The sequence below is a fragment of the Anopheles ziemanni genome, chromosome 3 (genome assembly GCF_943734765.1).
Source record: "Anopheles ziemanni chromosome 3, idAnoZiCoDA_A2_x.2, whole genome shotgun sequence".
NCBI lineage: Eukaryota > Metazoa > Arthropoda > Insecta > Diptera > Culicidae > Anopheles > Anopheles ziemanni.
The window spans coordinates 90,404,750-90,419,912 of record NC_080706.1 but is presented as its reverse complement, the minus strand read 5'-3'; the positions used below and the strand labels follow the sequence as shown (position 1 = coordinate 90,419,912).

General features: G+C 41.9%; 1 protein-coding gene across 1 annotated transcript in view; it reads left to right on the top strand.

The window, feature by feature from the left end:
• The window catches only part of LOC131287039 (protein kinase C, brain isozyme), a 64,354-nt gene that overhangs the window by 34,913 nt on the left and 14,278 nt on the right, over positions 1 to 15,163 (top strand). The window contains exons 3-5 of the mRNA XM_058316053.1: positions 797 to 828; positions 971 to 1,053; positions 3,304 to 3,415. Of these exons, the coding sequence (XP_058172036.1) occupies positions 797 to 828; positions 971 to 1,053; positions 3,304 to 3,415 (227 nt within the window). The remainder of the gene's footprint in view (positions 1 to 796; positions 829 to 970; positions 1,054 to 3,303; positions 3,416 to 15,163) is intronic.

Genomic DNA, 15,163 nt, shown 5'->3' with positions numbered 1-15,163 from the left:
TGATGATGTTCAACTCAATCATTCGTGTTTTCTTTGAATTTTATATGTTTTGCTTTTATTTCTTGATGAATATTTGGTCTTTTCTGGTAAACTACTATATTTATGATGATTCTACATGATAAATTGCAATCATTCAATCCTTTTCAATGGACTGTTTATGTTAAGAAAAAGTTTAAAAAATCTTATGTTCCCTTTTTTATGCATTTGCCGTGGGAATGAACGATTGTTAGGAAAAATTTAATTATTATGCCTCGCAAACTTCTACCATTATACCGCTTAATCAAATTTTCGAAAACGACGAAACCGGCGGAAAAAAACAACCTGCTATTATATTTATGTGAGGTTCTGGTAATTTTTCATTGCTTACTTTATCGCTTTCCCTCTTTCTCCACCCTTGCTGATCTGGGTCCAGTCTCTCCGTTTTTTCCCCCGGGGGGCGATTCGATCAGCCTGTTGAGTTTTTCCTGCGTTTTGCGTTTACTTTTAGGTGCACGGGGGTTGTTTTTTTGATAACTTGCGGGAAAAAGCAAACAATCGCTTGAGGTCGACGGTTTTGTTGGTAGGAAAAAGTATGGAGGAGAGATTTCCGCCCACTAAGGAGGAGAGGACAAACAAAATGGAGGGAGTAACCAAAAAACCTGTTGCAGTTTTACACGTGCCAACGAATGTTGACACAATATACCTTAAAAAGGGATGAATGTTTTCCACAATCAGTAATGTAAATGTTTAAGAACGAGGATTTTTTCCACTTACTCATTACTTTTTTTATTTTTCTCTTTTTTCATGTACTCAACAGGGGATTCGGCAAGCAAGGATTCCAATGTCAAGGTTAGTATCCATCTCTTTGATTTTTTGATGGTTGGTCTTCTTTAACAAACGAAGAAAGACCTTTTTCATGTGTTTCAAGTATATTATCGATTTTAAGCAGTATTGTAAAGGTGTTTTTCTTGATGATCTTCTACTCCATTAGTTTGTTCCTTCGTCGTACACAAGCGATGCCACGAGTACGTTACCTTCAAGTGTCCGGGTGCGGATAAGGGGGCCGACTCCGATGTAAGTACTAACTGTGCTCCATTTGTATATTTTGCTCTCAGTTGACACGGTTTCTCTTTTGTATTTCATTCGTTTCTTCATATTAAAAATTGTTAATGAGTTGCTAGTTTTGTATTGCAAACTAAGAGAAATGAACATTGTAAAAGCTGTATGAGCAATATTTTTCTATTCAGCTTGGAATGGGCTTTCGTTAGAGGCAGGAAGTGCGATTGAGCTGACTTTTTAAGGCATAAAACAGCTAGCTTGTTAGCAGTTTCTTTTTCCTCATTTTTCCCTTTTAGATTTGTGCTTTACTATACGACTAGTTTGAAGATATTTTCTCGTCCGTTGTGTTGTTAACAAATGTGAAAGTAATATTCGATGCCGCTGCGAATGATATTTCGTTCGTTTGCTCCTGTCCCCTTCGGCTTCAACCTTTCTGCGATGGACGCTTTCCCCGCAGCTTTTCCGGGGCTCGGAATAAAAATAACTTTTCTCACCAGCCTGCGGCGGATCTTTGCTCCAGCGCCGTTCGGCCAAAAGTGGTTCGGCACATCGGCCTGGGCACTTTGAATGAAGTTTTCCACAAACTTCATGGGCCCGTCCTCCTGCCCGCCTACACAAACACACCCAATCAGTTTCCAATTCTTTTTACGACTCTCGAGTTGGCCTTTCCGGCGTTGAAGGGTAATTTATGCTTTATTTTGACTACCCCTTGGTCGTCCGCACCCTCGGTCTCTTGCTCGCTCTCGGGTGTTTGGGATGCATATTTATTTTCGCGTTAATTTAACAAATCATCTCTGTCGCCGGGCGGTTCTTTAGTTTTTTTTTCGCGTCCGCCCCGTCGGCGGTGCCGTGATGGTTTATTGTGTGTTGGTTCCAATGGCAAACATACTGTTTTGTTTTTCACTCCGGTTCGTTCGGGTTCTCAAACGAATGAAGCCGTTAACTGGTTCGCAGTTTAAACAAGTTCGCCGTAAAACATTACCGTTCATCCGCCATTAGCGTTTGGTCCCGACGGAACGTTGGTCTGATTGCGTTCGGTAATTAGAAACTGACACAATTTGGTTGCAATACATTTCGAGCCCCTTTCTAGTAAGCGAAATCGAATCATGTAACATTTTCATACCTTTTTCTTAATTAGTTTTATTCAGGGCGGGATATTATTTAAATCATTTTATTGTAAAACTAACCTTTGGAAATATGGTTACTTACTAAGTATGCATGAATCGATTTAAAATGGTGATTCAAGTTCCGTAATGTTATTTTAATTGTTCTTAAACCAAATACGAAATGGCTTCATAGAATAGAAAATGAACGAGTAAAATTTTTGCAGTTTGTCAAGAAAACGCTAGAATAGAAACTGTTTGCTTTTTTTGTTAAATTATACTAGACTACTTAAAAATGTGTTGCGCTCAGTAGAATAGAAGAGCAAAGCGGTTTTGTAATACAGAAAATTTGAAAACAACACCTGAGGAATATTGTAATAGTCCTTACAATTTAACGATACGAATGTTTTGAAAATACTATTTCGATTCATTGCATATTTATTGTGTGTGTGTTCAATCAGACGGATTGTTTTAAAAATAAACTAGAATAGACTAGAGTATAGAATAGAAGTGCATTTTACCTATACCTTCAAACGCTTAAAACGCACAAACCATTCCAATTGGATCGATGCTTTTCAGTTTGCCATACAACTTTCAGCATAAACAGTCAACTACACGCAAGGGCAGTACGATAAATGAATGCGGAAGAAAAACATGCTCATAAACAAATAATCTTCGCAGTACGAAGAACCTGTAGCTGTAGCGATTCAAGCATCAACTTAGTTTACTTATGTTTCACATATTACTTGCATATTTTGAATAGTTTTGTAGTTGATTGGTGTTATGTAATTTGGTTATGATTTTATCTTTTGTCGGTATTTTTATTGTTGTTTTTTTCTTTTTTCTTTTTTCCATGATTATTTCCACTTGGACTTCCATGTCCATGAAACACAACTGAAATGAAACGAATTGTTATACGTTTTTCTAACACCATCACTAACGATACAAACAATTAAAAACAACGAAATATTCCAAACCAAATGTGTGATCAACTAAATGATGAAAACAAATCAACAACAAACCAATCATTAAAACCTAAAACCTGTCTTCCTCCATCATCCCATCGGCCGTTTGGAATCCGGATTGAATAATAAAAAAAACTTTCACACACACCATGTAACACGGACCAAACCACCTATCAAAAAAAAAACAAAACCAAAAGGATACCCGTACCAAGCATGAGTTTAAAGAGTGGACCTATTCGAGTCCAACGTTTTGCGATCACTGTGGTTCGCTGTTGTACGGTTTGATCCACCAGGGGCTTAAGTGTACAGGTAATGATCATCATGGTTTTGCCATCTCTAACTGTCTGTTTTTTCTACTCCCTTCTTTCCTGCTAACTTTCCGAGCTCTACCGTCTGGCTTACTGGCTCCCGTCATTATCGCTAAACTGTCTCGCTCGAACACTCTCGTTACTTAACTCTATCTTCTAGTCATTGGAGGAATATCTTTTGATCTCACTTACTTTTCTCCTTCTCTAATTTTCGTTCACATGTACTCATTTCAACCTTTTTTTAAAGTGTGTTTAAGTGTTTTCAAAAATAACACCTCTTGTTGATTATGTTTTAATTCTTTTATAATTGTTATTTAAACCGTTTGAGTTTCGCCAGCATATCACTGTTAAGTGATAATTAACCTCATTGCAATTATATATTTTTCAAACATCGCAGTTACTATATCGAAACTATAGTGTAATAAAATTATTGCTGATCTTTGACCGAAATTAACACAGCTACTACACAACACATTGTATCATGGTTACAAAATTATACCAATCAACAAACAATAATCAACACGATTTAAACGCATTCTTGCACATACATAGTTTTCTGCATCTTTGTAATACTCGTAGTCAAGTTTCTTTTAGTGTTTCGATTGGAGGTCTGACCGTTCTCGTCAAGATGCTCGCTTTGTTCTCACTCTTTTCTTACCTTCGGCATTTTTCATTCAAACTTATCTTAAAGTTTTGGGAAATTGATCGGCTTATCAACATATTGGTTGTGTGTGACATACTTTTCTCTCTTAATATTAGTTGCTATAGTACGCTGCTTGTAGTTTTCTCATATATTTGCTTCAATCGTTAAACCTCTGTCACTGTGTTTTTATTTCAAAAGTGTACATAGATTCTTTTTTTGCAGTGAAATGGGCTTAAGAAAACGTGAAATGAACGAATGAATGGATAAGTGTGAAAGATATTTTGATTATTTCGATCGGCTTCGGGATCTATTGTAGGGTTTTAGTTACGGTTGTCTGTTTTTATATCTTTTTATTTTTTTCCTCAAGATTTATCTCTAATATAAAATAAGGTTTATCATTTATCTCTTTTGTACGATGCACATAAATTTTATTCATGTTTATTTAAAAAATAAACGGTGTGTTCTGATTAGGTGGTATAGAATTCGTTTTATCCAATTTGGAATGGTAAAACTAAATCCACAAGCCATCATCAAACCACACCACAACGGACGGGTCGAGCTCGATATCCGCTGACTTTATTGGGGAAGTTTTCGTTTTCCGCAAAGTGTTCTCTCCAGACACCAATGACCTATACCTGCCCCGTGGTGACATGGTCCGCTGGTGGAAAGTTTTCACCAAACTTGACAACTCTGTCTCTTCCCACCCGAGCATCAAGAGACGACAGCTCAATCCCATTCGAATCCACCGAGATGGGGTTCGGTTTTCGTCCGCGTGGCACAAAGAAATTCCTCCCCTCCCGGCGGAAATCCAGTTAGATTGAACTCTCCACACTACCTTTTGTTCACAAGTTCACTGGACTATCTGCGCGTCAAAGTAGTTTTCCGGTGTATTTTCGTTCTTTTTCTATTTCCCCCGTAGGTGGTTTTATTTCGGCGAAAGTTGTGATACTCGACATTCGTTTCCCAACGCCGGGAAGCGTGGTTTAAAAAAAAGGTTACACTCTTGTCATGCCATCCGAGACTCCCCTTTTGTGGCCGTGTATTGGCCGGAAGATGGGATTACTCTGTGTCCTGGGCGGATGACCGCCTTCAGTACGGCACGCGATCGTGTCGCGTAGATTGCGCCACACTTGATGCCACTCGGGCACATCTGCTGGATCTATTTTCCCCCATTTTGGCCTCTTTCTTTTCCGTCCGGAAGGTTTTCGTTCACAAACCGTTCGTCTGTCGTTTGCCAAATTCAAGACGGCTCCGGTTGCCGTTTCATCTTTTACGGACGATCGCGCCCGGCCGGAACCAGGTAAGAAGGGTGCCGTTCCGCCTTTTTTTCCCAGAAATGTTTATCTTACGGTGGTGGGTTTTCCCCTCCCCCTCCCTGGGCTTGCCGTTTTCGGGTCAGTCATCCATTTCCGACAGCTGACAACGGATTGAACGGGTGGATGAAAAAGTGGACGCTCGTGCGCGTGCGCCTCGGTGTTTGTTCACCAAAGAACCCTCATCAAGAGTCACCCATCAGCATGATGGTTTCGTCTCGTGGGCCACCGCCATCGTCTTGCATCGGCGTCCACTTTGAAGCTGGAGCTACTCGGACCATGTTATCGGTGTAAGCTATCTGGTGTGACCATCTGTCACCCGTGTGATGGAGGGTTTTTTTTCTTACTTTCCCGCCACCCTTGTCCCCCTTCTGATCCTGTTTGCCGCTTTCCCTTGCTTGACCAGCTGTCCCCTTCTTTTGTGAGCACGCCCTGGGAGTGTTTACTCACCCGGTGACGCTGGCCGATGCTTCGAAATTCGCTGTAAACAGCTAAACGGTAACTATTGGGTGTGAACACTTCCCAGGCGGACGTAGCGCCGATCGATGGTTTAGAATTTCTGAGCTCACCATGTTTTCTTTTCCCGCTACACACATTACCGTTTACCTTCGTCATAAGGTTGCTTTTTTATTCGTAGAAAGTGCCTACATCATGGAAAGGGATTGCAAATTTATGAAAATACTATCTGGGAGTCTTTTTTTTTTTTAATTCTAATAAGTTACAAATCGGTTTGAAAGGTAGGTTTGTCACAAGTCCAAATGTTTTTTAACACTTTGACTGCCAAACAGTTTAAGAACACTTTCTTATACAACCATTTTTGTTAAAATTTGTTCATAAAGTAAACATTAACACGTTGCGTACCAAGCGTTTTAGCACACTTTTTAGTAAAATTTTTAAAAATAAAATTTGTTCATAACATTTATTAAACCGACGGTTTTTGAAGGCCAAGCAAAAACTTAGCTTCCCAAATAACTTATTTTTAATATAACTATAATTTTTATGTTGCATTTTCATTTATTTATGGGTCAAAAACTTTTTAGAACTAGTTACTGCTGTCACCCATATTTGGGTGACGCGGTACGGAACGTGTTAACTGTTTTTAGAACATATTACTAGTACAAGCATTTTGGATGAAATTTGTTCGTAAAACAAGTACCAAGGTTTGTTTTTCAACAAATAACAAATAGAATAAGCTTCCCTAAGGATAAATTTTGAACATTTACCACAGACTACTATTGTATTAGTACAATTGTAATTGGGTTTCGTGGCAAGATCAGAATTACCTGTCACCCACTTTGTTGGTCATTGCCAGGCAAGGTTTTAAAACGTATTTCAAAGCACAACTTCATAGTTAATATACACATTATTTGGTATTTTTTTTCTTCAGATGTCTGGCCAAACATTTGAAAAAGAACTTTCACAAACAGTTGCGATGCTAGTTTGCTTTATCTTTCACTTCCTTCGATTCCGATTGCGCATTGGGCAAGAGGAACGCCACAGACATGTCCCTCGCGTAATTAGTTAATCGACGATCGCGCACCGATACCCAACCGGAGGCGAAAATGATGTACGATGCCGATGTTCAAAACGATGTTAAACAAATTGTTTACCGGTGTTTATCGCACTGCGTTCGCGTCTTGCGGTCGCATTTCTTGCAACCGCCGGCGTGCCATCTCGCGTGGCGTCACGCACTCAGATGCCGCAGCGTCTCCGTCGATCGAGCGGAAGGCAAAACCGATGCCGTGCACTTGCTAATTGATGTTCCCATCGCATGGCCGTGGCATGGTTGCATCCGATTTACAAAACCACCCTCCTCCTTCCCTTGTACTGCAGGCGTAAACAAGATACCTCCTCGGTAAACCACCCTGGCCTGCCTCCTTGGCGTCTGGCAAAAATGGTGGTGGTGAAAATGTAAATTATCCATTCGACCACGGTCCGGACGCGGGGGAATCGGGGATGAATGATGGCCCGGTTGCAATTAGCTGTGGCTCGTTTGTACGGCCGTTTGTCATTGGATCTGGGAGAGGAAAGGACCGAAGGAGCTTCGTGTTATCCGACTAGGTTAAATCGTCCGTTTATTGGTTGTAATTTGTCGCGGCTGAAGTGTACGCCATTGAACTAAATTCAGGCATTACAGATGGACTATTAGTGCTACTTCATGTTAGCGCAAAAGTCTCACCGACTATCGAAAGGTTATACATTTTTGCAAGAGCGATTGGTTTTGAAATCTAAGATAGAATAACCGTAAAATAGGTTTGACATTTTGGTCATTTGAAATCAGGTTCAAATGTTTTAAATCTATAGAATGCTTTGAAATAAAATAAGAGCTCAAAAGACGTTTAACGAAAACACACATTAGGAAAATACTTGTTAAATCACTGATCTAATGGTTTAATTTGTCTAACAATACAAAAATGTTTTGCATGTAAGCTTATTATTGCATTTACTTATTAAATATTTGAACTTTGAAGTTTATTTCTACAATTTTTTTCTTGGATGAGATAAATAACAAAATTCAATACAAAATTTGCCGAAGTAATAATAAAGGTACAAAAGTCGACCTGTTATAAATAGTAAATAAAATAAAACTAGAATCAAAACAATCTTCTCAAAGAATGTTTTTGTAAAATATATACAATTTGAAATATAAAGTAGAAGCATCCAATAGAATTGCGTCCCTGTAAAACCAGCTGCCAGTTATCTAATTTAAACTATTTTTTTTTCCTTAGCCGGATGTTTGTAACTATTTGAAATCTTCCGGCATCGAAGCAATGATTGCGTGTCGACAGTCTCAGTCGCTCCCCTTATCAGCATAACTCACCATGAACGGCGCAGATAACACCCGAAATAGAACCATGACGTTCTTGGTAGATTTTTGGAAGTTTACCGAGGCAAAGATATCAGTGTTTGAGCATGTTTGGTTTTCTTTTCCTTCGTTCATCCTTTGCCTCGATTCGTGGAAGTTCAAGTCCAAGTGTTTGTTGCAGGAAGGTGAAAAAAAACCCCAACATCTCCGCTGGCATAACGTTCTCGATAAGCCCATCGCGGAAGCCCCAGTGTTTGCTGTTCTCATTTGCCGACGCAGCCGAGCTCGTTACAGCTGTCGATTATTTGTTGCCTTTTTGTCGGCTTTGGCGACGACTGGCTAAGACGTCATTGGTGCCGGGTTGCGTGCCGATGCGTGTGTAGTTTGCCCTGTAATCACGTTGTCGTGCTACCGAAAGGTGGTGGCAAGACGTGAACGGGGTGGGCTGGAAATGTCACCCTCGAGAGACGGGAAGAAAAAAAACAACCTAATGGCCAAAAAGTTGTATCGATGGTTTGCTAACAAGCGAACAAGCGAGAGCATGAACTTGCATGGAGGAAGTGATCAATTCACGGGCGAGGCGGGGCGAACGGGTGACGACGCAGGTAGTGACCGTACTGTCCTTGATCGAGCATTACGCAAGACGGCCAGAACTTTCAAACTGATTAGCTTCCGGTGCTGTCACGCCCCGAAGGTTGTGTCTCGATAAAGGCACCGAAACCGAAACCGAGGACCGTAGGGACCTTTCCAGCCGAAAGTGATTTTTGTGTCACGTATTTTTCTCTTCTGTTCTTGCCTTGTTTCGTGAAAATGTCCGCCTTCAGATTTATATCAACAACAATCACGACCTTTGCTCGGCATTTGAGTGGAAAAAGCGAAACGGAAAAGTAGGCATCTGCAGAATCTCGTCGGAAAACTAGCAAACGACTATTTATTGACATCACTAGCGGCGACGTGCTGAGCTTTGATTTTAATTTCTTGTCTAGTGCCCTTTTTCTCGGGCACAAATGTCAGCCCCGAACGGACAATGGAAAACTTTCCACATAGTTTTGCTTTCCGTTGTGCGAAAATCGTCTTCAATTATCACGTCTTCCGGTCGGGGTTTGTCTGTGTTTTATTTTCCCATAAAAAGAAGACCGGTGTTGTTATCCAATTGTTGACAAATAACTAGAGAGTTGCGATAACTGATCGACACGAACAACAGACATTATCAAACGGAATAGGACTTTAAACAATGACAAAGTTTCCCATCGAAGCGCGGACAACCGTAGAAAGGATAACAAATACTCTTGCATTAAACAGAATGAATCATTGAAAGCAAACTAAACCGAAAAGAAAGGAATACAAACTGTCAAACTGGTGCGGTCCGTGTCATCAGTGTCAACCGCGTGACAAGTGACAGCGGAAAAGCCCAAACGGAGGAAACCTTTCCGTGTGCCATGACCGACAAATGTCCTCGTGCGGTAAAGGTCGCTCGGGAAAAAATGGCTCCATGCGTTGGGAAACCTTTTATCCGAAAGCTCGTTTCACATCCCTACCCACGTAAGTCCCACCTCCTCCTCTGCCCGGATCCCGCGGGGGGCACGTATGGTGATACGGTTTTGCGAAACAAACGAGCAAACAACGACTAAACGACGTGCCCGGCTAAATCCAATGCATTAGGGAGTATCGGTGCATCAGAAGGCATGGTTTGAAAAAATAAAAGGATCAATCAGAACGGAAGACACGCTCTGGGATGCTTTTGCCGGATGGGGGGGGATGGGGAAAACGAGGTATATATTTAGAGACGACCCACATTTTGCCAACAAACGTCCATCTTCGTTCGGTTTCTCCAACCCTTGAAGGTGCTTTTATCTTTCCCCTTCGAACGTTTGTTTGCCATTGTCTGGAGTGGGCTCTTTCGGGATTAAGTTCGTTATGCTTTTTTGTTTCGCATACCAAAATGATTCCTTCGTTCGATTTGTTTTCGTTCCGCAACAATGACGCTTTCAAATACCGAAGCCGCCCATGTTTTTACTTTGTAAAACATTTCAAATTGAACCATGAATGATTTGCGTAATTTTTTATAGTGTTTTAATCTTAGATTAGTGTGAATGTATGCGTGTGGTGTTTGTGTGTGGGTTTTTTGGGATATAAGTTCTCTTCTGATTGCACCTAGCATTGTCAGCTTACGCAAACGTTTGTTGGAGGAGTTGATATGAAAGTTAAAAACCAATTAAGCTTAAAGGCTTAACATTGTTAATATCTTCTCTTGTATATAGCTTTAGTTCCTTGTCCATAAATGATCCCGATGGATTGTTTTCGACAGTTATTGTTTTGTTTTAGCTCCAATAATAACCTTTCGAATCATATGTTTGTTTAACTTTTCGACATGAATCTTTTTATCTCTACTTTCAACTCCACGTCTTGTTTATATTGTAATTTTATTGTCCCTTTTATGAATTCGTTTTCTCTTTGCAATAATTGCTACGTAATTATACCTGTTTAAATTATAATGAACCTTCCGTTTGATTTTACCACTACGCTATCAAATTTGGGTTTTTTCTGTTTCCCCATTTTTCCAACTTCTTCCCATTCTCTCTACTTCTCTCTAGGCACAAAATCCGCACAAATGGCAAGGATACACTTTCATAACACCAACCTTTTGCGATCACTGCGGTTCGATGCTGCACGGGATTGCGCATCAGGGTTTAAAGTGTCAAGGTACTACCGATGTGGCCGGCCCGATTCGGCAGCCCCGTTTGTTTTCTTTTTTCGTCTACCGTAACCCATAGAATAGAAGAGTAGAAGAGCGTTCCAACAGTCGCAACGTGGTTTGAGGATGAGTTTGATGTTTTGTTTTTTAATTTTCGCAATAATTTTAACCTAATGGATCCAACGCGAGGGATTTTTGTTCAAGGTCTACTTCAATATCGGTGCTCTTTGTTTCCTTTTCTTTCTTACATTGAAAGCAAACTGCTTTGAGCTGATACCTTCAATTTTTGTTCTATTTTTCTCACTAATCAGCATTGCTTTCGGTGGCGGTGTTTTTCATTTGTTCCCTTTGTCATTTGGTTTCGGTTTTGTTTCGGTTGGTTTCCCGGTGCAAACATCATCTCACCGTTTACGTTCATTCAACATCCACGAGCGTAGTTATATTCCAGTTTGAAAACAATACAGGAAAATTAGTCCGAACTACAAGCAAACTAACAGGAAAAACACATCCATTAACAACACACGAAAAACCCTGACCGTGCACCTCCATTCCAGCGCCATAAAAAGGGGAGGAGAAGAAAAAGGCCTGCAGATGAAAGCACGCACACCCACGAGCTGACGAGCTTGCTGGGGTTTTTTTAATCTCTCTCTCTCTCTATCTGTATCACTCTACTATCTTTTTATTTTTCTCTGCCGCATTTTCACTGCACTACCATTACCGTTCCGCACACTGTCTTCCGGCAAGCCGCCTCGTGATATAGATGTTTATGTTAAATGCACCGAAAGCACCGACTGTACGAGCACTCCGTGCTGCACACTGGAGACTATGGAATGACTCGAAACCATAGCCACTTAGTTGCTCTAATTACACGTTCATTTGTGTTGCACTACACTGAATGAGAAAAGGATTGCTTGCACCATGTTGTTTAGAATAGCCGTGATCATCTGCGCGATGTGTGTTTTATAAACGAACGAGGAGTTTATAAATGAAACAAGTCTTCATATTTTAAACGCTAACGATAAGAGCATGCCGTTGCGAGTGGTGGGACACGCAAACACACGATCTTGTGTTATGTGCACAGTATGTAAATTGTGACATTTTCACATTTTAAGACACTTCAGCTGGTTTTCCCTCGTTGGCATAAATTGGCTACCATTTGATGTTTCACGAAATTATTACCCCTGCAAAAGGACCTTTTGCGGGAGGTGTCCCAGTGACATTTGCAGTAAAAAGCCTCAATAGCTCAATAGGCCCAGGTCGGCCCCAAAAGGTTCGTGAACCCCTTCGGATGATTATGCAAATTGGCCGGCGCTTGTGTCGCTCGTCGTGCGTGGGAAATTTATTGGATCGGTACCGCACGGGGCTCGGAAAAGGTTCGGCCGTGGGAAACTTTAACCGGAGCCGGTTTCGGTGAATTTGGTTGTAATGGAAAAGTTATTCTGCGTACGTCCTCACCTTTTGGGATTTTTGCAAGCGAAAGGTTGCCTTTCGCCGAAGGGTTGTTTTCATTATGGGGATGGAATAATGAAATATGTTTCTGTTTCCTATTAAATATTGCAACACGATACTGTGAACCAAGGGTTTTTTATAGGAAAGACCAGGCGCCTCCATTCACCTTCGAGAAGGGGGCAACTAAAAAAAAACCCATTGGCAACACGTGCACCGGAAGCATGTGAACGATCATAAATCACTGCGTATTACACCGCGTGTGAGTGGGAAAGGAAGTAGAAAAACGACCGGGAACCTGTTTCGTGACGCCCGAACGAGCGACACGCGCACACGGCAGGAAGTGTTTGTTACGGGAAAGACATCCCCGAAATTTGCTCCATCCTTGTGTATGTGAACGAGGGTATGTGTATGTGTGTGCACGAAATGAACGTGAAGGCACGCGGATTGTCGGTGACAAATTTGCTTCCGTTTCGTTCCGGCGCTTGGAGAGACTCGGGGAGCCGTATTCCCAAACACTGTTTCGGTTTATTTTCCCACGCTCTGCCCGAATGATAGATGACTCGACGGCGACGACAGCGGTGTTAAGGTATGTTATCACACTGCCGGAGCAAGGGATGAAGTTGAATTTTATATCCAACACGGAAAATGGCTCCTAGACGCGCCCCAACAGTGGAAAGATTGGCTAACGAACGGCACGATTTCCTGTTTCCTTTTCGCATCCTTCCAGAATCACGCCCAAATTGTGATCGGTAGCTTCTACTAGCCCCTCGATTACCGGGTCATACACAACCAGTGTTCTTACTCACCTTTTAAAATATGTATCAACAATGTTCACGCAAAAATGTAGCCCTCCGGAGGGTTGAGCAAAGTTTGCCATAAAAAATGGAGGCGCCCGGTGCCTGGTGCGATTTCCCGTACAGCCGGTCCCTGGGTGGGGCAAGGGCAAGGGCGATGATTTTTCTTCCACACAATCTCTCCAGCGCACGGAGAAGACAAAGCAGCCGGTGTCCTAGCGAGCGCGATGATTTATTATCGCACGCCACTATTGTCTCAAGCGAGAAATCGGCTCTTTTTCACCCCGCGAGCCCCGACGGCCATATTGTCCGGTTATTGTGAGACAAAGATGCGGTGGGTGGGAAAAAAAACTTCCCACCACTAAATAAATGCGGTCTCCCTCGCCGAGGGGTGGTGTTCCCGCTTTTCTTTGCTCGGAAGGCAGTGGAAAAGTGTGGTTCACCCTTCTGCCATAATGGCCGCCGTTGAGTGGTAAGGTGAAATGTTCCCCACGATGACGGGCCGCGTTAGGGGAATGGAAAGTTTATGGTGTATGGGTTGGATAAATTTTTACCTCGGCCTAACTAAAAATATAATTCAATTCCGACCTAATTCTCGAGTTGTTGTTGTGAGTTAATAGAAAGGAAAAAGAAATTGAACATCAAAAAGAATCCTTAGTCTTTTACGAAAGATTTAGTTTTTAAGGCTTGTATTTTTATCGTAAAACATGTGCCCGTTGATTGGTTTTCTGTTTGATAGCAGGATATTAGATTACTTTGTAATCTCACTGATGGCAACGTTTATAATAGCATTACGAATCAAAACACTAATTTCAGTTTCCTTGTCTAAACAGTAAACCTTCATGCTATTTTAACGCTTTGATTTATGAAAAGCCTTTTGGACTTCTTCAGGGTATAAGAAGAGCAGCTCCTACTGAAAGGTTCTCAACGTTAGGCAAGGGAATTATAATGTTTCAATCATGTCAATCTGGCGAGTTTGTTCCTGTCAACAAAAGCGTTTCGTATGCGTTAAACAACTAATAGACTGATGAACAGACTAATGAATAGACTGATTGGCAACGTGTTTTGCCATGTAAAACAGAAAGTTAGCTATAATGTTTCCTATTAGCAGATGAATTTTCTCTCCGTAATCCCCGTGTGGAGTAGAGAGACAGTCCTTAATATGTTAAGGCATTGAGGTTTAAAAAACGACCTACAAACAAAGTAATCCATTGGTTAAAAGGCAAGGACCTGAGAGGGAAAGGGAGATAGGGTACGATAGAAGATAAAAAGAGATCTAAGCACGCCCGCATGCTAACATAAATCCCACGCCGCGCTCGGCCGAGCCTTGAATGAACTCTAAACAGATGAAAACATGGCAGCGCCGATGGTTTCTAAATTGAGCCTCGAGGGGGCTTTCGGGTAATGGGCCCCAATTTGTATGGGTTACGTTTCGGTACACAAACCTACCCGGGGCATCCTTCGGCTGCTCTTTCGCCGAGCGAAGGATAGATGCTTCCTCATAGGCTCGCGCTAGGAGCTTAGTCCCGGAGCTCACAGTGGTTCCTGTCGGTTTCGTAGATTTCCCGAGCAACATTTTTAAACCAACATCCCACATTGACAACGATGGGTGGCCAAGATGTTGTAGAGGCAGCTGAAAATCTTCCACCCGTTTTGAATGATGTCGCTCTGAAACGTTTCAATCCGATAGTGTTCCGGCCAGGCATGAAATCATTCCGCAAGACGCATGAATGGAAACGGCCTTCGCCGGGAATGCCGGTCGACACAAACATTCCCGTACTTTTGCTCAGTTTACGAGGCTTTTCACTAAACCTCCAGCACCCTTCGCTGTTCCTGCGGTCCCTCCGAGACTTGCGGAACTTCGCTAAACGGGCTGAGCCCGAGCTCAAGTGTGCTTGATTGAAATTGATCAGTTTAATTTAAACAATTTCCGAGCCGGCGCTTCGGGGTGGCGCTACTGCTGCTCCTCCATCGTTGCCACGTCAGCGACAGACACACACACACCGTTCTCTCCCGGAGCCGACGGGTTTTCGTCCGCCCGTCCATCAA